This window comes from Pristis pectinata, chromosome 7 (genome assembly GCF_009764475.1).
Source record: "Pristis pectinata isolate sPriPec2 chromosome 7, sPriPec2.1.pri, whole genome shotgun sequence".
NCBI lineage: Eukaryota > Metazoa > Chordata > Chondrichthyes > Rhinopristiformes > Pristidae > Pristis > Pristis pectinata.
In genome coordinates this window covers 48,941,540-48,964,838 of record NC_067411.1, presented here as the reverse complement: position 1 = coordinate 48,964,838, position 23,299 = coordinate 48,941,540, and the positions used below count along the sequence as shown (strand labels likewise).

General features: G+C 43.2%; 1 protein-coding gene across 1 annotated transcript in view; it reads left to right on the top strand.

Moving 5' to 3' along the window:
• LOC127572582 (dynein axonemal heavy chain 6-like) overlaps nt 1-23,299 on the top strand; it is a 320,765-nt gene that overhangs the window by 255,387 nt on the left and 42,079 nt on the right. The window contains 4 exon segments of the mRNA XM_052019999.1: nt 1,630-1,718; nt 10,574-10,720; nt 11,801-11,939; nt 12,430-12,549. Coding sequence (XP_051875959.1) covers nt 1,630-1,718; nt 10,574-10,720; nt 11,801-11,939; nt 12,430-12,549 — 495 coding nt within the window.

Below are 23,299 nucleotides of genomic sequence, written 5' to 3'. Positions count from 1 at the left end.
CTCAATCCTGACCTCTGGATATCCTTCCTGTGACTGTGTGGGTGTGTGGGTTTCCTCCGGGTGCTATGGTTACCTCTAAAAACATGCAACACAATCTGCAATTGATTTAGCTTATTCAGCATTTTTTAGCTAACAAAGATGATTACTTGCATGAGTCTTGTAAACCGTGAGATCTTCCAAAGACTCATGCCATATCATCTTCTTTGTCTGCATTGACTTTTCCAGAACCAATTGATATCACCTCAGTGTAACACATCTGACTGAGCCTATTGCTTTTCACCTTGTTTGAGGACATTTGTAACAATGAAACTGTTTCCCCAGAATGTCTGCAAATTGGTTCTGTCAAACTGTTCAGGTGGATCATAGAATTTTCCATTGAACTGCTTGCCTCTGAGATAGGTGAATTGATCTGAATTTGCTTAATTCACAGTTGACAACCATGACTTAGACATTTCAAAATGCACCGTCTTCTAGAGGCAGAGTTCAGCACATCCTTTCTTCTGGGACATTTTACCCTGGTCACCTCTGACCAAATCATTACTGTGCTCTGTTGGTCTGTTTTTCAACCCCCTGCCTGCCTTCACTGGTCTTTCTGTAATCAGCCCTTTCTGCCCTTGTATTTTATTGACATCTTCATGCACTACTTGCTTAAAGAAAGAAAACGCTGGATACTCTTAGCAGGTCAGGTAATATATTCGGCAGGATCAGCAGTAAATTTATGACTCTCAAAGAACGCCTTCATCCTTTGCTACTGGTATCCATTCTCCAAGCCTATGTCTGGAGATACAGTGTTCCTATTCACTGCCATGCTGCTTCACCACATTCCTCGACCCCCTGCTACACAACATTCCTTAAGCTTTTTTTAACATGAAATACAGGCATACTTCAGTCAACCATTGACTGACCTCCTCCCGGGAAAAGCTCACATTTAACAGCTTGGCATTCTTTCCAGCCCAATCTTTACATTCCCCATTGGATAGGTTGTTGCCAAATTCCATCTGCATTGTGCTGTGTATCATCACCTGAGCCTTGATTGGTACACCTGCTCCCACAGATAAGTCTGTCTCTATTTGTTGCATTCTCATTTTGGGTTTACTTTCACTCATTATTCCAAGTAGTTGTGCAGTTGGCTTTAAACTACTATTTTCTGCAGCTATCTCAGTCGAGCTGCAACCTCTAACCCTGGTTTGCTGGTGTCAGCTAACTGAAGACCTTTTGGTGTCTCTCAAGCCCGCCCTTCAACTGAATGAGCCAATGCACCCAGAAACATGTGTCTTCTGGATCACCTTGCTGCCTGAAGTCATGATGCTTTCTTAAACACAGTCCCTCAGTCTGAATGACTTGATCCAGTCTATTCCATGGACACTGCCCAAAATTATGAGAATTGAACCCATCCATCTCTACTGAATATTCAAAAATTTACTTTGCTCTTAACTTCTTAGTTATTGCATAATAATGCCTAGCAATCAGAACTTTGATTGTTACAATGGAAGATATCCGGAAAGGTAAATGCATTTCCCATTGGTTTGCAGTTTGCTGTGCTTGACGAGGTTAAAATATTTTGTCACCTCTCATTGTTTATACCAACATTGAAAAATGACTGCAAAAAAAATGTTTGATTTTTCCTAGATGCTGTTATTCATGAGAATTTCAGACTGTTCCTGAGCTCCATGCCTACTAACACCTTTCCTGTAACAGTTTTACAGAATTCAGTCAAGGTAATGCATTCTGAAGATTACAGTTAAATATTGTTATAAAACTAAATTTCAAGAGTAGAGCCACATTCCTTATGAAGTGTTCAATTACAGAAATATTATTTTATATATTTTCTAATAATTCCATTAATTTATAGACATGCATGCTGCTCAAGTTCTGTTTTTTATTCGTTTATATTTGTTCTTGGGATCAGTATTTATTGTACATCTCTGATGAGGGAGCAGTCAAGAGACAACCATGTTGATGGGTCTGGGGTCACAAGTAAGCCAGGCTGGGTGAGGATGGAAAATTTCCTTTCGTGAAGCCCACATGATTGAACTATATGGATGTTTACGACAATCTGTAGTTTCACGGAAGCCAACTTTTATAATTTGAATTTATATTCTCCAGCTACCTTGGTGGAATTCAAACATGTTTGAATACTTTGTTGCCCAAAGCACGAAGTACGCAAGCAGTATTGCACTAAATACATGCCTGCACATGGTTCCAGTGTAGCCACACTAACTTGATAGGATTGTTTCCTCAAATAGTGGAGGACAGCAAATAGTAGTGGATGCTGATGCTACCTACAAGGAATTTAACACATAAAAGTAGCCTGGATAATAATTAGTAGATAAATGCACACTGAAGCACTTTGAGAACCGTTCTGTTCAGAGACTAAGATTTTTCATTGAGAAATACACATGGATTGTTAATCAAGTACATAATTTTTTTTCAAAAAAAGTTCCCAAATCCTTACTTTCTGCATATGATCATCAGGACTGACTCAGCAAGTTTCCCCTCTCACCTCTGGAGTTTCTAATGTCCTATTCTAGATATCTGAGCATAAAAAAATTCAAGCCAAGCTGACAAATAAAAATTCGGTTTGTCCCTTTTGACACTCACCAACTTTTATCGATGCACCATAGAAAGCATCTATCTGGATGCATCATGGCTTGGTATGGCAACTGCTCTGCCCAGGACTGCAAGAAACTGCAGAGAGTTGTGGACACAGCCCAGCCCATCACAGAAACCAGCCTCCACTCCATGGTCTTTACCTCTCACCGCCTTGGTGAAGCAGCCAGCATTATCAAAGACCCCACCCACTCTGGTTATTCTCTCTTCTCTTCTCTCCTCTCCCATCAGGCAGAAGATACAGGAACCTGAGGGCACAAACCACCAGGCTCAAGGACAGTATCTATCCCACTGTTATAAGACTATTGAACGGTTCCCTTATATGATGAGGTGGACTCTTGACCTCACAATCTACCTTGTTATGACTTTGCACCTTATCGTCTATCTGCAATGCACTTCCCTGTCGCTGTGACATTTTACTCTGTATTCTGTTACTGTTTTTGCCCTGTACTACCTCAATGCACTATGTAATGAATTGATCTGTACGAACAGTATGCAAGACAAGTTTATCACTGTACCTCGGTACAAGTGACAATAATAAACCAACACAATACAATACATGTGACTCTGGCTTAGTGGCCCAGAACTCGGGCTGCTGGTCCGGTTTCTTAACCATTATGCTGCTACACCCTGATTGTCTGTCAAGGCTCAGGGCAGCTTACCAGTGATAATACAATGGGGTAGGTGTCGTGCCTAGCCAAGTGTACACAATGAATATATATCACTGTGACTGTTCATTATACTCTACCTCAAAAAAATTTGGCTCCATTGACAGTAATGGAACTAAATTTCAGAAGCGGGGTGTATATGCAAGCAGGACTACATATGTGTGTTTAGCAGATATGATCAAAAGTGATTTTCCATTCTAGCATGTTTCAATGAATTTCTCCTCAATGCCTGGTCATGAACTTATCATTGGTTTCCTTAGGGTAAAGTTGCTCCTGCCAAAAACACCTAATTGTCCTCTGTGTGAAGTGAGGTGATACTGTTAATGCCCAGTTTCAGTGAAAATTATATTTCCATGATGGCGGTTTTCCTGATGTCTCATAAACAAAACCCTAACAAACTACAAATGGTAATGAGTGAACTAACATTAATGGTGGATCAATGTGACGTTTTGTCTTAAGTATCATTTGTCAAGTGAAGAAGTACATTAATATTTACTTGGCTCAACTAAACTGTATTTGTTAGCACTTTGTTTTCCATTTCCATTTTCTGTTTCATACTTCTTGTTAACATACTTCTGATACTTCATTTTCCCCTCCTGTCTCCAGTCACAATTAGACAGCTGACTAGGGATCTGAAAGTTACATCGTGTTTTATCGACTAACTTTAGTAGAAAAGGATTATAGGAGAATTTATTAACCATTTGTGTACTGGCTTCTACAATCCTAATTTTAAGATCAAAATTAGATATTAGATCAGTTAATGGACCAGAATAGTTGGTGATTCCACGCTGAAGTGCCAGCAGTGTGATGCAGATATCTGCACCTAGACACTGCAGCACAGAATTTGGGAATGAGCTGAAGGTCATCTGATCTCCATCTTGGTCCTGAATTCACAGTAACTTACAGTTCAAGAGAACAGACACACTTTATTTATGATGCACCAAGCATGGCTCCCTTCGTTTGAATGGAGTCACTGACTTTCATTAAAATGGTATGTTTATGCATGCTTTTTGCTTGTTTTTCTTTATTTCACTGTATATTTTTTTAACTAATTAGCAGTAATCAAATGTATTTTTAAAGATATGTATTTCAATTATTTTAATACTTTATATTTGATTTTATTATTCAAGTATTGTTGAACTTCTTCCAAATGTTTCTGATCATCCCTGGTCATCCCTGATGACCCCAAAGTCATTCCACCAGGTCAAGAGTGTAATGCAATACACTTCCACTTGTCTGGATGAATGCAGCTCTCAAAAAGTTCAGCACCATCCATGCGAAGCAACCCACTTGATTAGCACACCATCCACCGTTCATTGAGCAGGCCATGCTATTCTTATGCTCAGTGTCAGATTCTCGATCTGTCCACATTCAATCTGTGAGGCATGTGTTGAATCAGAATCAGATTTATTATCACTGATTTATCCGAGGTGAAGGTGCACTAATTGTGTAAGACTCTGTAGTTTTAGTCATCTCAGAACCCATGGAACTGGAGTGATAGCAAGCCATCCTTGATCCCAAGTGACTGCCCAAGAAGAAGCTCTCTACTTGATCCAGATGTGGAAGGCCAGTCTTGCTGGCTCTTGACATGCAGTACTCCAAATGAGCACCAGGAGGACCCTTGGCAGTGCTGTCTGGAGGTCTTACCCTTATAAATCTTTGACCACAGCCCTCACCCATAGTTTGGGAAGATTATAAGTGACGTTTAATACTTGTTAAATGTCACGGCAAGGTAACATCACTAAAATTGAAATAAATAATTAGTATTATTAGGGCAGATCTTATGTTACCACAAGATTCTCAGCCATCTTTTAATGCAAAACATTTTCATATTTACAGACTTGTTTTTCTTGTTAGTTTATTTCCAGTGATAATAATAAAAGATCATTTTTGTCTTCTGGTATGCTAAGGTTTCAGTTTGTATTGAGTTAACCAGCATGTGCTTGAAATTTCACAAGTAGTCTTTCAGTCCACTAGATGGTGCATTTCACCACAATTCAAATATAGAAGTATTGTGAATCATCATGTATGATCTAGGGATTCTTTCTGAATCTTCTGCATGTCTGGCAAGTGGTTAGCGCCATCTGTTCTCTGGCCCACTGAGAACACAGAATTATTTCCACAGATGGACCTCATCTGTGGATGTCTAAGCTGCAAGGCTGACTTTTCTTTCCCTGCTAGCTGACCCTGGTGTGTCTGCATTGTGATGTTGAGCTCCCCGAAGACCAGCGTTAACTTCACATCATTCCAAGCCCCCTGCTTCGACCAATTCTGGTAACATTCACCTCAGATAGTGCAACTGGATAGTGGGAATAGTAATTCAGCACTACAAAAGTATGACAGTTACATGCAGCAGTGATTACATTGAAACCAATTTATTTTCTAATGTTGTGCTTTGAAATTCAGTAAGGGTGATTTTCAATTGAATTTGCCCGTTTTCTGCAATTGGGAGCTCTAATTTATGCCTGCAATGCTTAAATCTGCACAATGACTGATTTCATTAGAGAAGCTTCAGACTCTGGGCCAGTGACCACCATTTTTGCTTGTTAGCGTGGAGCTGGGGTTGATGAGAGAGGCTAAAGGATCTGAGTGGTATTTAGGTTCACTGGAATCTGAAGTGGAAGTTCTTGCCACTTCTAGCTCCTTCTTCAGACTCTGCAGTACTCATTAGCAATTCTAGTTGGTTAAGGAGATACACAGTTACTTGTTGTAACTGATACACTATGTCATAGATTGTCCATAGAAGGTGTGTCAGTTATTTTTTGCTCCCTAATTTAGTGTCGAGAAATTGGATTCCACAGAACTACACAGTGCCTGGTTTGGTGCTCAGGAACAAGGGTTCTAGTGGAATCAGTACTGAAATATAATAAATTACTGCTGTGCCAGGAACTTGGCCAAGTCCCTCCCTGCTGCTGTATATTGTTCTTCTGGTGACCTGGTTGAGGGGTTAGCCCTCTGCAGGCACTCCTGCAGCAATGAAATAGTTAAAGTGACCTCAATGCTGCATGGCCCGATGTGGAATGTACCACCAAAGCAATGTGCAATGACTACCTGGGAGTACTGATATTGGATGGGCTGGGGCAAGAGGTGCAACCACTTATTGCTGAGAACTTTGGCTCAGGGCTGCAACCTGGGCAGCACGATGAGTGCGGGCCATTGCTGGGGACTGGCAGCACCTGCTCCATATGTTGACAAACCACTCAGATCATTTGGCTTCTCTCATCAACCCCAGCTCACAGATTCCCCCATGTCAACAAGCAAAAGGGTGGTCACTGGTCCAGAGTCAGAAACTTCTCATATGAAGTTAGTTACTGTGCACTGTGAGGTTTAAGCATTGCCGGCATAAATTGGAGGTCCCAAACGCAGGAAACAGCCATCATTTAACAGTCTGCTGTAATCTCCATTGAGACAGCATTTAAAGAGCAGCTTTCCAAATACTGGAAACTTCACAGGGCAGCTCCAAGCCTTACCATAGACTGCTGACTCACTTTCCAAAGTACTCCAACAGTGGTCAAATTAACAGCTGGTGCTTTTTTGATAATTTGAGGAAATAGTTTAATCAATGCCTCAGTAGTCATGCTGCTAGAAGTGTGAGTTTCAGGCTAGTTGTCATAGGGAGGGTCATGGACTTGGGGATGGAGGCACAGAAATGTACAATTGTGAAGACCCTATCCTGAGAGAGATTTCATAGATATTATATCCTATCTTGACTGCGGCTTAGGTTTCCAAAGCAATCATCACTGAGCGATATAACACTCTCAAGAAGACATGCTGTAAAGCGTGGACTGCTCACATTGTGGAGATCAAAGTGACTGCTCACTCTATTTATCTTCTCACAGATACAGCCTGACCTTCTGAGTATTTCCAGCATTTTCTGTTTTTGTTCACTGTCCACTTCTTGATCTCACAATCATTGCAGGTAGCCGCTGACAATCTCTGACACCCACCCCAGCTTGCTGCTTCTTGCAGCTTTGCAGAAGTCCATCAAGCTCTGTACTCATAAGGTGTCACAGTGACATGGCAAATAGTCCTGCTGTTGGTCCATGAACCTGGGTTTGATCCTGACCTCAGGTGCTGCCTGTGCACCTCTCCCTCTGTTCATGTGGGTTTCCTCTGGGTGCTATATTTTCCAACAGTGTGGTGGTTGGTAGGTTAATTGGCCACTGTAAATTGCCCTTAGTGTTGGTGACTGTTTGGAGAATCAGGGGAGATGTTGATGAGCACATGAGGAAAGAAAGGTTAAAATGAAAAGTGGGGGAATGGGACTGGTGGGAGAGCTGGCATAGACCCAATGGGCTGAATAGCCCCCATGTCATGAGGAAAATATGAGAAACATGAGGCTTTGAGATGAGGCATTGCAGGAATTTGCCAGCAGTGCAATCACATAAGCACTACTGAAAATCCCTGACCTCTTCGTGGATGGAATGGCCTTTGACTCATGACTCCCCAAATAGTTATTGATCACAACAAATTTTTCTCGCAGTCACTTGCAGGTTTCCTAAGGATTTCTTTGCCAGGTATCTTCAGTGAACAGCACTGTTCCAAGAAATGACCTTGGAAGAAGAAGACTACCACTAACATGGTGGCTGACACCCCACTGCATACTTACACTTTTGGCTGACCATCACTTCATTGAGAGCCATGGCAGTAGCAGGACAATAGTGGAAAAGGCTTTCTGCATGCTCAGGATGAGATTCTGCTGTTTCCATCAGTCTGGGAGCATGCTACAGTTAACATCAACAGGAATGGAAACTTTGTAGTCTTCTCCCGCATGCCCCATATCCTCAGCACAGAAGAGCACAAGCCCTGTCCAAGGAAGACTATGCAGCAGATGAGGCTGCTAGAGGGCCAGGAGACCCAAAGAGAGGACCAGCAGGAGAAGGAGGGTGAGGATGAATGTGAGCAGAAAGTATAACTGCTCAATAATATCATAGTTTCCCAATAACGTCAGGAGCTAGATCCCGCAGCTCAGCACAGGATGGAGGAAGGGGAATCAATATCAGGCTGAACTGGTGGGGATTCCCTAATCAAAAGATGTTGCATCTCCTGCAATTGAATGGGAAAGTGCCATCAGAAAGCAATTGGTGGAGATGGAGGAACGAACAGGGGAGTCATGGAGGAAATGATCACTACAGAATGCTGAATATGTGTCTGGTGGTGGAAACCCATTGAAGGGGTAGAAATTATGGAGAATAACCATTGAGTTTAGAGGCTGGGTTGGAAGGTGAGGACAAGGGGTACCTTGTCCCTACACTGTCTGGAAAGAGAAGGCTGAGGTGACAGGAGAAATGTGAGAAACAGAGGAGGTGTGGTTTCATCCCCTGTCAACAATGGTAGAGGGAAAGGCATTGTTAAAGAAAAAGGAAAATAATTCAGAACAATTGGTGTGGGAAGTCTCACCATCAGAACAGATATGATAGAAATGGAGGAATGGAATGGAGTCCTTACAGGAAGAAGCATGAGAAGAGGTGAAGTCAAAATGGCTGCAGGAGTCTGTATGCATGATGATATGTTTACACTTGATCAATAAAAAGAAGATCAGTTTATGTGAATGAAACATCTTTGATGGGAATGTTGGACAGATTTCTTAGTCTTGGCTCTAGATTGGACTTGATACTCTGTAGTTCTTCTACCCTGAAGAAGCAGGAGCTTCCCCATCAATCTGATAAGTTGCTGCACATGAGAGGGCCTTTCTCCCGTCCTCGTGACCTTCTTCCAGTTCCTGGCAGTCTTTGCTTCAAAGTAAGAAATGAAGCATTGAGTCAATAACTGGTTTGTTTTCCCAAATCCATAGATATGATCTACTGTGAGGGTGTAGGGGTTGGAGGGATGTGTGTGCAAAGAGTTGGGAAGGGTGTTTGGTGGAATTATAGAGTCACAGCACAGAACCAGGCCCTTCGGCCCACCATGTCCATGCCAACCTTTTTTGCCCATCTACACTAATCTTATTTGCCCTCACTAGGTCCATCACTAGTGTCTATCTAAATGTCTCTTCAACACAGTGATTGTATCTGACTCCATCGCCTCAACTAGCAGTGATTTTCAGATATCAACCAATCTCTGTATAGAAAGACTTTCCCTCAAATCCATCCTAAAATTCCTTCCTCTCACCTTTAACCTATTTACCCTTGCTTTTGATACCCCTACCATGGGAAAAAGATTCTAACTTTCTACCCTATCCATGCTTCTTATAATTTTATATACCTCTAAAAGGTAACTCCTCAGTCTTCTTCGGTTCAGGGAAAACAAACCCAGCCTAACCAATCTCTTCCCATAACTAAAGTTGCCTAATCCAGGCAACATCCTGGTGAATCATCTTTTCACTCTGTCCAACATAACTGCATTCTTCCTATAGCGTGGTGACTAGAACTACACATAGTACTCCAAGTACAGTCCAACCAATGCTTTGCAAAGTTGCAACATAATGTCCCAACTCTTATATTCTATACCCTGACCAATGAAGGCAATCTTCACCAACCTATCTACCACTTTCAGGGAACTATGGTTCTGAATGCCACAGTCCCTCTTTTTATCAGCATTCCTTAGCACCCTACCATTTACTGTATATGCCCTAGAGGTAGGGCTTATGAGAGGGGCATGGGTACTTATTTCTTCCTCGCCATTGCAGCTCCTCTCTCCTTCATTGCAACCATCATTTGCCTTGCTGTTATTTGGCTGCCATGAGGAATGTGCATCAAAGGGCTGTAGCTCTTCAGTGGTTGCTATGCGGCAAACCACTGACAACCAAATGAAATCGAGAGTGCTTCCATTAGGAATGGCGCAGCAAGTTACAATGCATCTTTGGGTTGCAAATCACATCATTGCTGGAGCACACTTGTTTGTAGCCAATAGCACAATCTTTTTAGAGGTATACAATGTTTAGCACTCCAAAAATGGTGAATAGCATTGTCAAGAAAAATGTATTGAAAAGCAAAATCTCAAAGAAAATAGGCAGATACTGGTCTAAGTGTAAGATGCAGCTGGTGCTGAGAAAAAGAAAATTGGGCCTTTGTTCCAATTTTATCTTTCACTCTGTTTTCTGCTTGACTTGAAGAACCATTGACTTGTGTTCTATAATCTTGGCTGGTGCCCCACTGGTAAGAAAAAATTCTCTGTGTATCTTATGCTATCAATTAAGTTTAATATATTAAAATTGTATATGAATTTACATGAATTTCTTAGATTACTAAATTTAAAGCTTATCTTTCAGCAGGTTATAATGATTTTGGGAGAGTTAACTAACAAAATGGTGCATAAATTGAAGAGGTTGAGTAATTTAAATTACTCTCCTTCAGGTCACCAATGAACCTCCAAAAGGACTTCGTGCTAACATCCGGCGCGCTTTCACAGAGATTACTCCCACTTTCTTTGAAGAGCATGTCTTGGGAAGAAAGTGGAGGAGGCTTATCTTTGGTATTTGTTTCTTCCATGCTGTGATTCAGGTAAGTGCAGTTTAATTGACTGCCAGCTGATCTCTGCCTCCAGGGAAGAAAACTGTGCACGTGTTGTCGGGTGGCTGGGCCTCAACCTGCATTTTGTTTGTTCGTTCGTAGTCTGTTAAATCATATGGAAGCTCTAACCTGAATTCCAGCTGGATGAGCTGCTAGCTGTGGCATCTACCCTCTATGTATAAACCACTGATTTGCTCATGCTGCTGAAGTTCAAACTTTTAATATTTTACTAACAAATGCATTCTTTCATATCTTTTGCAAATTGAATAACATGCCCACAACTCCGTCTTTGATTTTTTTCAAATTTAAATGTAAGATGCAATCAGTCACAATAAACCTGAGAGTATTTGACACTGAAGTTATTTAATAATAAAGCCTTGGTTGTTTGTGATTGTGATTGTTGCAGAGTACTGATTTGCGGTAGCATTATTAGTCCTTCAGTCCAAGTACTCACAGGTATATACCCACTGTACTTTAAAAGACACATCTGCTTGGGCTGCAGGCTGCTGTGCTAGAAACTTGGTGTAAACCCCGACCTCCACTGGAACTCTTGCAGAAATGAATTACCTACAGCATGATGTGAAGAAGATGCTTGTGAAGGCAGGTGGTGGCAGAGCAGAGCAAGTGGTCCAGATGTTCAGTGATGATATGTGCTGCACCCTAGATGGCACAGTGAGTGTAGCCAGTGCCAGCTCCACTTGTTGACAGGCCACCTGCATCCTACAGTCCCTTTCATCACATCCTATTGGATGTAATGGAAGCTGTGGTGTTCCCATCACCAGGCTGGGGAGAACTGTGCAGCCAGACTCAGAGTGGGCATCATGGCAGATTGCTATGTCCAGATGCCCCATTTTCTCTGCTACCTAGATTAACTTGTTTTCTTGCTTTTTCAGTTCTGATGAAGGATCTTTGACCTGAAGTGTTAACTGTTTCGCTTTCCACAGATGCCTGACCTGCTGAATATTTCCAGCATTTTCTGCTTTTATTTCAAATTTTTATCATCTGTAGTTTGTTTTTGACTTTCATTGTTAAATAGACTGCCTGAACTGAAATTGTAATGTATTGATGTAGGAAAGGAAGAAGTTTGGTCCATTGGGTTGGAACATCTGTTATGAGTTCAGTGATAGTGATCGTGAATGTGCCCTTCTCAATTTAAACCTCTATTGTCAAGGAGGAAAAATACCATGGGATGCTCTTGTTTATATTACTGGTAAGCTATTGAACATTTCTGTTATTATTCAAGTTTCATCTTAAGATCAACTGTTTGCAAATATCAGATTATATATTTTCATTTGCACAGAGTTGCCAACAGTCTTCCACAATAGAAAAGCAACCAAAAACTGCTAGAAAACATTCAACGTCTGGTAGCAAATGTGGAGAACTTGTTGAAGATTCTGATAAGAAGGCATCAACCTGAAATGTTAATTCTTTTTCACACTTCAGAGATGCTGCTTGACCTGAATGTTTTCCAGATTTTCTGTTTTTATTTTAGACTTCCAGCATCTGTGGTATGCTGTTTTGGTTTAGAGTTTTACGGTAATTTGCATGACCACATGAATTATACTAATAAGGGTTGATATTTTGCATCCAGGATGTTCACCCATGGTAGAAGATAATTAACCATGTAGAGGAGGTTATTTTTTAAATTTGCATGGAAGTTCTAACATCTAACACCTAATTGCTTTAATTCCCCTGTATAGGTGAGATCACTTATGGAGGTCGAGTTACAGATGCTTGGGACCAACGATGTCTGCGTACTATCTTAAAGCGATTCTTCTCACCCACTATCTTAGCAGATGAATATAAGTATTCATTATCAGGCAAGTGAACATTCAGAACTGATAACTTTTTGTTCACATTTATTTTTATGTTATTTTAGATTAAGTTATTTTGACTTGTTGACTAGTTGTGGTGCTTGGAGGTCAGTCATGTCAGCCACAGGACATCTCTGCAGGAGTTCCTCAGGGTAGTGTCCTACCCTGACCATAATCAGTTGCCTTATTAATTACCTTCCTTCAATCATAAGGTCAGAAGTAAGGATGTTCACTGATGATTGCACAATGTTCAGCACTTTTCGTGAATCCTCAGATAATTAGGCAATCCACAACCAAATGCAGCATAACCTGGACAATATCCAGGCTGGAGCTGGTAGGTGACTAGTAACATTTGCACCATACAAGTGCCAGGCAATGACAATATCCCACAAGGAAAAATCCAGTTATCACCCTTTGACATTCAATGGCATTTCCATCACCAAATCCCCCATTATCAATATTCTGGGGGTTACTATTGACCAGAAATTGAACTGGAGTATCCATGTACACAATATGGTTACAAGAGCATGTCAGTACCTCACCTCCTAACTCCCCAAATCCTGTCCACCATCTTCAAGGCTCAAGGCAGGAGTGTGATGGAATAGTCTACACTTGCCTGGATGAGTGCAGCTTCAGCAACACTCAAGAAGCTTGACTCCATACAGGACATAGCTGCCCGCTTGATAGGCACCCGATCCAAAACCATTTACTCACTCAACCACCGATGCACAATGGCAGCAGTTTGTATCATTTACAGGATGCACTGCAGCAACTCACAAGACTCTTTAGACAGCACCTTCCAAACACACAACCTCCACTGGCTAGAAGGATAAGGGCAGCAAACGCATGGGAACAACACCACCTGGAAGGTGCCTTCCAAGGCGCACACCATCCTGACTTGGAAATATATCACATTTTCTTCATTGTCACTGGATCAAAATCCTAGAACTCCCTCCCTAACAGCAATGTAGGTATACCCATACCTCATGGACTGCTGCAGTTCAAGAAGGTAGCTCACCACCACTTTCTCAAGGATGATTAGGAATGGTCAATTGAAATGCTGGTTCAACCTGAGAACCCTACATCCCTTGGATGAATAAAAAATGTGTTATTACTAACTTGTTCATAAGTTGTGCATTTCTGATATCATAAATATAGTAATTTAAAAGCAGAACTGTTTCTCTTGAGATTTCAGCACTGGCAGTGCATGAGAAAATAACTGGATGCTGATACCACATTGTAATTGTCCTTCATAAACATGTTCTATTAATATAATGGGAGCATAAATTCTGATACTGGGGGAAGTAGAAGCAGGAATGCAGTAAAAGAAACTAGAATTTGTCAGGGTCCATTACCAAAGCTAAGCAACAGGGTCTAAAGCAGGGGTAAGACCAATCTTTTAAAGGCATCCAACATTTACTTTGGACCTCAAGAACCCTTGAAATCCACAAAAATTCAATTATCTTTTAACTATTTGTTAAGAAAATATCAGAGGATTCTTCTTACTTTTGGTTATATGGAAAGAACCAGTATCAATCATCTTTTTCATTTCTAGGCAGGTTGCAGTGTGCATGTAATGCATCTAATAGATTCTCCTGGGTCTCATTTGAAGGCTTTATGAAACAGTACAATTCTCTCCCCTTATGACCAACATAGTACAATGACATCTTTACTTTCATGAGACCTAGTTTATTTGTTGGCTCAATATACAATGTGAAATATTCCTTGCGCAGTCAGCATTCTTTAAGAAAGTTACTTGCCTGGAAATCCAGTGTTTTGACAGTGTCATCCGTTCTAATGTGGGCGTTATCACAATTGAACTATTTAACTTGCTGTCTTTTGGCACATATCCATGTGTTATCTTAATTAAGAGGGATTATGCCAAGCATGCAGTATTTAAATTCACAGTTTGATCATTTAGCACTTCTGGCACTATATCACAGTATTTTTCATCTCTAAGATGCTGGAAAATAATCAACAATTCAAGCACACAAGGATATTTTATTAAATAAAAGAGTGTAATGAGGGATAGCATTCTCGTTGTGGCTTACTTCCACAGAGGTAGTCACCTTCAGGGAAGTTTATCCCCAACATTTTTGTAACAACACAGACTGCAGTTGATCACTCGTCTTACATGAGTACAGACCTCATATAGCTGTGATTGTTCACAACCACTTTTACATAGGACATGTTTATTACACTGGTTAAGCATGGTAGATTTCCTTTTCTAAAGGATATTAGCAGAAATGATGTTTTTTTATGACAATCCATTGTTCATATCAATACAAACCATCATATGAAAGAGCTGGAGCTTTTTCAAATGATTCTGTTGTCTGGTGAATGTAGAAGTTGTGTCATGTGACTGAATTTCTAGGCACAGATATTTATGAACTATATTTAATGTAAAATAGTGTAAAGGTTATAATGTACTTTATGAAGTATAAGTGAGTTTTCATAGTACACTAAACCATAATTACTTACTAATTGTGAGGGGAAATAAACAGGTTTCAAGAATTCAGATCAATGAGGGAGAAAGAACACTTCAAGGTTGCTACAGGGTATTTATTTAAAGTATAACAAGAGATAAGAAATATATGACGTACAAAATAGTAAGTCTAAAACACAATGTAAAATAATTGATGAAAGAACAAGTCGCATGCCCTTCTGCTTGTCGGGGACTCTGAGTTATGACGGCTGGTCTGGAGAATCTCAGAAGTCCTCGGCACCGATCACAATTCTGGTCCGAGGAGAAGTCTGATCAGCTTGTTCACTACCCACACTTACTGTGTATAATCAAGAAAACCCGCGCTTCTTTTCTAATCTGCGCACTTCAGTCAGCTACAATTCTAAAATTAATTATTTCTTAATAAATTTTACATTGTCAACTGAATCAGTCTCGCTCATCTCCAAGAAAAAAACAAGTTATCTTGTCATTTCACATTCCTTAATGTCTTATGTCTGCATGCTACCAAGCCTCAAGGACCCTATGAATAAAGACCTTTTGCTTTACTTATCTTCCTGATTAACGTACCTGCTCATTGTGGAGACAGTGGGCTGACAACTCCATTTTGAGTAAAAAGATCTGCTTTCAACCCTCTCAATTCCACCCCTTGGAGTCGTCAGTTCACCGTACTTGCTTGAATATGTGTCAGTGAACATCAAACCAGCTGACAAAGGTGGTGCCGTGGTAGTTTGGTATACTGACCTCTACCTTGCAGAGGCCAGATTCCCACTCTCGGACACTTCGTCCTACCTACCCTTGAACCATGGCCCCACCAAGGACCACCAAGACATTATCTCCTGCACCATCACTGACCTCATCACCTATGGAGATCTCCTCCCCACAGCTACCAACATGATAGTCCCCCAACCTAGGACTGCCAGCTTCTATCTCCTTCCCAAAATCCAAAAGAAGGACTGTTCTGGGAGACCTAATGTCTCCGCATGCTCTTGCCCCATGGAGCTTGTATCCTTGTGCCTCTACGCTATCCTGTCACCCCGGTCCAATCCCTTCCCATCTATGTCCATGACACATCGCATGCTCTCCAACTCTTCCATAGCTTAAGTTCTCCGGCACGCACAAACTCATCTTCATCATGGACGTCCAGTCCCTATATACCTCTATTCCGCATTATGATGGCCTCACTGCCCTCCACTTCTTTCTTGACCAGAGACAGAATCAGTCCCCTTCCACTAACGCTCTCCTCCACCTGGCTGAACTTGTCCTTACCCTAAACGATTTCACTTCCGATTCCTCTCACTTTCTACAGACCAAAGACGTAGCTATGGGCACTCACACGGGCCCCAGCTATGCCTGACTCTTGGTTGGCTACGTTGAACAGTCTCTGTTCCAAGCCTACTCCGACCCCATTCCCTAACTCTTTCTCCACTATATTGATGACTGCATTGGTGCCACCTCTTGTACATGTGCAGAACTCCACAGTTTCATAAATTCCGCCACTAATTTTCACCCTGCTCTCCAATTCACTTGAACTATCTCTTTCTCCTTCCTCGATCTTTCCATCTCCATCCCAGGAGATTCCTTATCCACCGACATCTTCTACAAACCCACTGACACCCACAGCTACTGTACCTCGATTACAGCTCCTCCCACCCTGTCTCTTGCAAGGATGCTATCCCTTTTTCTCAATTTCTCAGTCTCCGCTGCATCTACTCCCACGATGAGGCTTTCCACTCCAGGACATCCCAGATGTCCAACTTCTTTTCTAACCGGGGCTTCCCCCTGACTGTGGTTGAGAGAGCTCGCACCCGTATCTCTGCCATTTCCCTCTTCTCTGCCCTCACCCCATCCCTCCCAGACCCAACAGGGATAGGGTCTCCCTTGTCCTCACACTTCATCCCACCAGCCTACGCATCCAACACATCATCCCCCGCCACTTCCGCCATCTCCAACGGGACCCCCATTACCAAGCATATCTTCCCCTCCACACCCCTTTCTGCCTTTCGCAGGGACCTCTCTCTCCGTGACTCCCTAGTTCATTCCTACCCACCACCACCCCCCCACCCTTCCCGCTTCCACCCCAGGAACTTTCCACTGCCTCCGCCATAGGTGCAATACCTACCCCTCCACCACCTCCATCCAGGGACCTAAACAGTCCTTTCAGGTGAGACAGAGATTCACCTGCACCTCCCTTAATATCATCTACTGCATTCAGTGCTCCAAGTGTGGCCTCCTCTACACTGGTGAGACCAAATGCAGACTAGGTGACCGTTTTGCAGAACACCTGCGCTCTGTCCATAACCGCGATCTGCATCTCCCTGTTGCCAGACACTTCAACTCCCCCTCCCCCACTATCACTGACATGTCAGTCCTCCGCTGCCAGGAGGCCAGGAGAATTCCAAATGCAAACTGGAGGAACAGCACCTCATTTTCTGTCTTGGAACCTTGCAGCCTAACGGCATGAACATTGAATTCTCCCACTTTAAGTAATCTCTACCCCCCTTCCCCACAATAATCCCCCCCGCACCAAACTTCTTCTCTTCTTCCCTTTCCTTTCCTTACCTTTGACCCATCCCCCCGGTGGATCTGCTCTCCTCTCCTCCCCCACATCTGCCTATCACTATCTCTTACCTTCATCTACCTATCACCACCCTGTGCCCACCCCACCTCCCCTCTTTTGTCCACCTATTGCTGCTCTGCTTTTCCCTCCTATATATCGGACTTCCCCTTTCCTATCATCGGTCCTGAAGAAGGGTCCTGACCTGAAACATTGACCGCCTGCTTTTCTCCATGGATGCTGCCTGGCCTGCTGAGTTCCTCCAGCATCATAGTATTTTTAATTTAGATTCCAGCAGCTGCAGTCCTTTGTTTCTCTGTCAGTGAACAATATGGTAGCATTATCTCAAGGGGGGGATGTTGTGTAACACCCATCTGCGACGACTGATCAGGTATTACTACCACATTTCACTGCCACCGGTTCATTGGTTTTACTTCGTGGCATTACAAACATTAGCTGGGGATCCCCACTACCATGCCCCTCCCCGATGGGGCAGGGCCCCAATGCCATACAGGTCTCAAATGTCCATGTGATTGTACCACTTCCCCGAGTCGACATTTAGTCCCGTTTGTACATTCTGCAGGTGGCCTTTCCTCGGTCGCCTTATGCAAGATCAACTGCTCAACCCCAGTGGACATTATCCAAAATATTACTAGAAGCGTCCACCAAGCCATCTCTTCCTTCAATCTTAGACAACAAAGGAAAGGGCGGGTGGTACATTTCGCATTATTCACGTCACGTCAACTTCCCTGAGTCTAAACAAACTGGCACTGATTGTCCCTGTATCTAGACCCAAAATGTGTTACCTTGCCCATCTGCAAGGATTTCAGCCATTTGCGGAGGGTTGTTTGGGTAATGTACCCATACTTTCCTACCCCTACCCTTTTTGGAAGGTGGGGAGAAGGTAGTAAGTTTGGGCTTGGGGTTGTTGCAATTAGTCTTCCTTTGTATAGGTGATCCACCCATCATTGGGCAATTGTTCAGATTGCACAGGGCCTGGGGTAGAACTGTCAACCACCCCTTAAGGGTGTGTGTAGGTGTAAATAGCTTAATCTGTTGTTTCAGCAGGCGATTCATCCTCTCAATAAGGCCTGGTGCTTGGGGTAAATAGGGAATATGCAATAGCCAATGCACACCATTGTCAGGTGCCCATTCTTGTCCCTTATGTCCTGAAAAGTGAATTCCATTATCAGATTGTATTTCAGTGAGATCACTGTAATAAGCTATTAGCTGTTGAAGACCATGGAGGCTGTTGTCCTGGGCTGCCTTCACGGAAGGGATAAGGGATGGCTATCAAAAGACCTGAAGAGGTGTCAACCATGGTTAAGAGGTACTTGTATCTCTGATGTAGAGAAAGTAGACCAATGTGCCATATTTGTGCAGGGCCACTCCCACGCTTAATATGTGCCATAGGCCGTTTATTAATGGTTTATTTTTTACTCATTAGCATATCTCACATTGGGACACACATTCTCGAACTTTGTCAAAGGGGAGTGCCAGGTGTTTTTGTTTAGCCCACTCCACAGTACTCTGGATCCCCAAGTGTCCTGAGGTGTTATGTGCCCATGCACACAGGGGGCGTTGTTCTTCCTCGATGGTGGTCACCATCTTTATTTGTGCTATCTCATCTACAGTATTGTTGTACGCTGTCATTTCAGTATTATCCTTCATGTGTGCGTCCACATGATAAACAGTAATGTTAATGTTGTGGACTTTTTCCTATATGTCTTGCCAAATGGACTTGCCCCAGAGTGGCTTTCCCACAATTTTGAAATAGTTTGCTTTCCACTTTGGTAGCCAGGCAGCCATGCCACTGGCAACAACCCAGGAGTCAGTGTAGATGTGTGCTTCCGTATCTTCCTCTTCCAGTATCAGTTGTACTGCAGCCAATTCCACATATTGGCTGGAGCCTTCAGAGCCTTGTTTCTGTAGAATAGTCTGTGTGTCAGGGTTAAAAGCAGCTGCTTTCCAGCATCGTTATCCATTCTTCCACACAGCAGAACCATCAGTAAACCATATATGCCGTTGCTGGGAAACAGGCAGTTCATCTAATGGGGCCCCCCATTTAATAGGCGAGTCAGGCAAGGCAGGGGCTGTAATTAGATCGGAATCTGCAGACTGAGGGTTTAAGTCACTTGTTCATATAAATTGCTGACTCCACCAGATCCCTTAGCAGCCCTCTCAGCAACGTACCACTTCCACTTGATGATAGAACTCTGCTGTGTCCTTCCTACTCGATGAGTGGGGGTATCTGAAAGAATCCAGGTCATAATGGAAAGGTTGGGTTGTTGTAGGACCTTATCGTTCCCCCCTCCGTCCATCTATTTCTACCAGTGCCCAGTAGCGGGACAACAGCTGTTTTTCAAAAGGGGTACAGCGAGTGGCTGCATCAGGCAGTTTATGGGACCAGAAGTTCAAAGGCATGGTATGGCCACCTTGCCATTGCCATAGACTCCAAACAGTGACATCTGTGTTTACTGAAACTTTCAGTACAAATGGCGCACCAGGAATGCGTGGGGCAAGTGGCAAACCCTGAGCGACAGCTTCCTTGGCGGTCTCAAAGGGCTGTTGTTGCCTTGGACCCCATTCAAATTGGGCTTTCTTTCGAGTGACAGCATAAAGGGACTGCAATAATGTTGTTGAATGAGGTATATGACGCTTCCAATAGCCGAACACCCCAACAAAACGCTGAGTTTCTTGCTTGCTCGTGTGAGTTGCTATGTCCAGGATCTTTTTTTAACCTTATTATGCATTCTCCTTTGGTCCACTGAATACCCAAAAATTGAACAGCTTGGCTGGGACCCTGTATCTTGGCTGGAATAATCTCCCATCCCCGGGATCGCATCTGCTCCACTGAAGTGGCTAGGGCTTCTGCAACATCTTTCTCGGTTGGCCCTCATAACAGTATGTCATCAATGTAATGAGCCACTTCAATGTTGGGAGGCAGGGAGAATTTATCCAGATCCCTGGCTGCTATACTGTGGCATAACGTGAAACTGTGGACATGCCCCTGTGGCAAGCAACAGAAAGTGTATTGTCTCCCTTTGCAGGTAAAGGCAAACTGATCTTGGGATTTTTCATCAATAGAAATGGAGAAAAAGGCATTCACCAGGTCAATTATGGCATAGCAGGGATCGGTCCCTGAGGAGAGGTCCTCAAGTAAGGTCACCATATCAGGCGCTGCAGTGGTTAAAGTGGGTACGTATTTATTTCACTGGTGATAGTCGATGGTCATTCGCCAACACACATCAGCTTTTTTAACTGGCCACAGACTGGGCTGTTATAACTCGAAACAGCAGGCTGGATGACTCCTGCTTGTAGCTGCCCATCTATATTTTTGCTGATTTCTTTATAGCCACCCAGAATGTAGTATTGCTTTATTGACAACACGCGAGAAGTTGTAGCGATCAAGGCAGGTTCCCACTTAGCGTTCCACACCACCACCATCGCCTTCCATATCCCAAAAGAAAATTTACCCAAAGAGGTCTGTATGGTGGATCCCTTTAAAATATCTATGCCCAATATGTTTTCAGGTACTTTTGAGATTAAGGCAGGGACAGTCTGTGGCAAACCGCTACCAATAGACAATTGAACAGTACTTTGCACTGCGTTAACAACTGTGCCTCTGTATCCCTGAATTGACACCCACTCACCCATAAAGCGACAAGGGTTGCCATGGATTAGAGTAACCTCTGCGCCAGTATCTATCAATGCCATTCCCCTCTGTTTATTCCCCCCATTCCACCATAAGGTTATTGGAACGTGGCCTTGGGTCTCCAGCTGATACTCCAGGGCCAGGGGTTGCTCGGGCTTGAGCCCTGGAGCCCCGGACCCAGCCCTATTGTAAAGGGTAGCTGAGACACCACAACATATGTTCCTTTAGGTCCGGATAGAACTGCGAAGTGGTTGGAGCAGTGACTGACAAAGGTGGTGCTGAGGGTTCGACTGCTCCTTCCTCTTTCTTTGGGTCTCCTGATTGGGTCTACCCCGCCCCACAATGCTCCCTCCATGGGACATACAAGACCCCAGTCAGAACACCATCAATCTTATCCTTTTCGATACCTGCTTTTAATAGGGACAAGAACATCTCTTTCCTAGTAAGTTTCTGTTTATCCTGATTGGTCCCCGTCTTTGCTTTATAGTCCTTCCTGTTTTGTCGTAGGTTCGTCTTAACTGTTTTAATTTTAATCCGCTCTCCTTCCACTTCTTCCAGCTGTGCAATTATATTGGCAACTTCTGCTATCGTCCTTCCTATCGTTGGCCCCAATATGGCCAACAGGATACCTCATAAATGTGCCGGCCCAGTTCTCATCAGGCGGCTACGCATGCCACTAGTGAAACTCTCAGCCTCAGGACCCGCAAAGTGCTGCCCATACATTCCTGTTTGCGAAGCCATGATCTGTAACCGAGAAATGGCTTCACCATTCTGTAACCTAGAAATGGTATACCAGGGCTGTGGTTCAGCCTCCCAGTCCATGGCCATGGGATAGTGACTTCTGAAGGCATGGGTAATCCAAACCCAAAGGTTGTGTTCCCCATGGCTAACGTGCATTGTTGCTACCACAAGTGGTTCAGTACTTAAGGAACCCATGTGTCTTATTTCATTCTCATTTAAATTCAGCTGGCCAGCACCACCATCCACAGCTGGGTGAGCCAGGTTGTTGTTTCATCCTAGTCCCCAATTCTTGTAATTTTGTTGTGCTATACTTCCAGGTAGTAGTTTCTGTGGTCTCAACTGAAGGATCAAGCTGAACCAGTCGGTTATTGCCTCTCCGTTCAGTTTTAACTTTAGTCTTGACCAGGGGTCTAGCTTCTACTGCTTGTTTATCTTTACTTTCTTCCCCATCAGTCCATTCCCTGTCTGACTCACCTGAGCACCAAATGTCTCCATCCCAGTGGTCAGGGTCCCAGTCATCTTGTGATAACATTGTGCGCACTTTTGCTGAGTCCACCCGCCACTCTGCTGCTGAATAGTAGCTAATTTACAGGCCGCATCAATTTGTTTCAGCTCTGCCTTTTCTGCCTGCTTCTGTGCAGCCTTCACCGCTTCAGCTAAGACTATATTTTGCTTTTCTAGGGTAGCTAATTCCTTTCTCAGTCTGTCAGTTTCAAGTTCGAGTTTGTCATTCATGGCACACTGCTGTTGTAGTGCAGTGGCAATTATCCATCCTACTTGGGGGAGGTTCTCTTTCTTTCTAGCGAAGTCCACTCCCTCCAAACAGTTAATAATTAAGTGTGACAGCTTTTCTGGTTTATCCCTCAGCTCTCTCTCCCAACACTGAGGTGATTCCCATTTATTCAATACATTAGCCAACCAACCAAACCCTGCAGAACTGTCCGTCCGCCCTGGGACCTGGAAGGTCTCCTGTTCCGGCTCTTTAGTCTTCTTTCTCAACATTTTCACTGAATCCTGCCGACTATGCCAAAAATGTAATGGGAAATAAGCAAGTTTCAAGGATTTGGATCATTGAGGGAGAATGAGCAACTTCAAGGTTGCTACAGGGTATTTATTTAAAGTATAACAAGAGATAAGAAAGATATGTAGCGGCTACTACCGCGATGCGAAAGTAAGACACTAGTCGATGAGTTCCACAACAAAACTGATTTATTTTCCCGCCTTATGTGGGCCTTTTAAGAGGAACGGTTCCTGCCCTCCGAAAATGGAAATGGTGTATGCGCTACGTCATCAAACTTTTCCCGTGCGCGGGTTCTCCCCGTCGCTCCGGGAAAACAAAGGC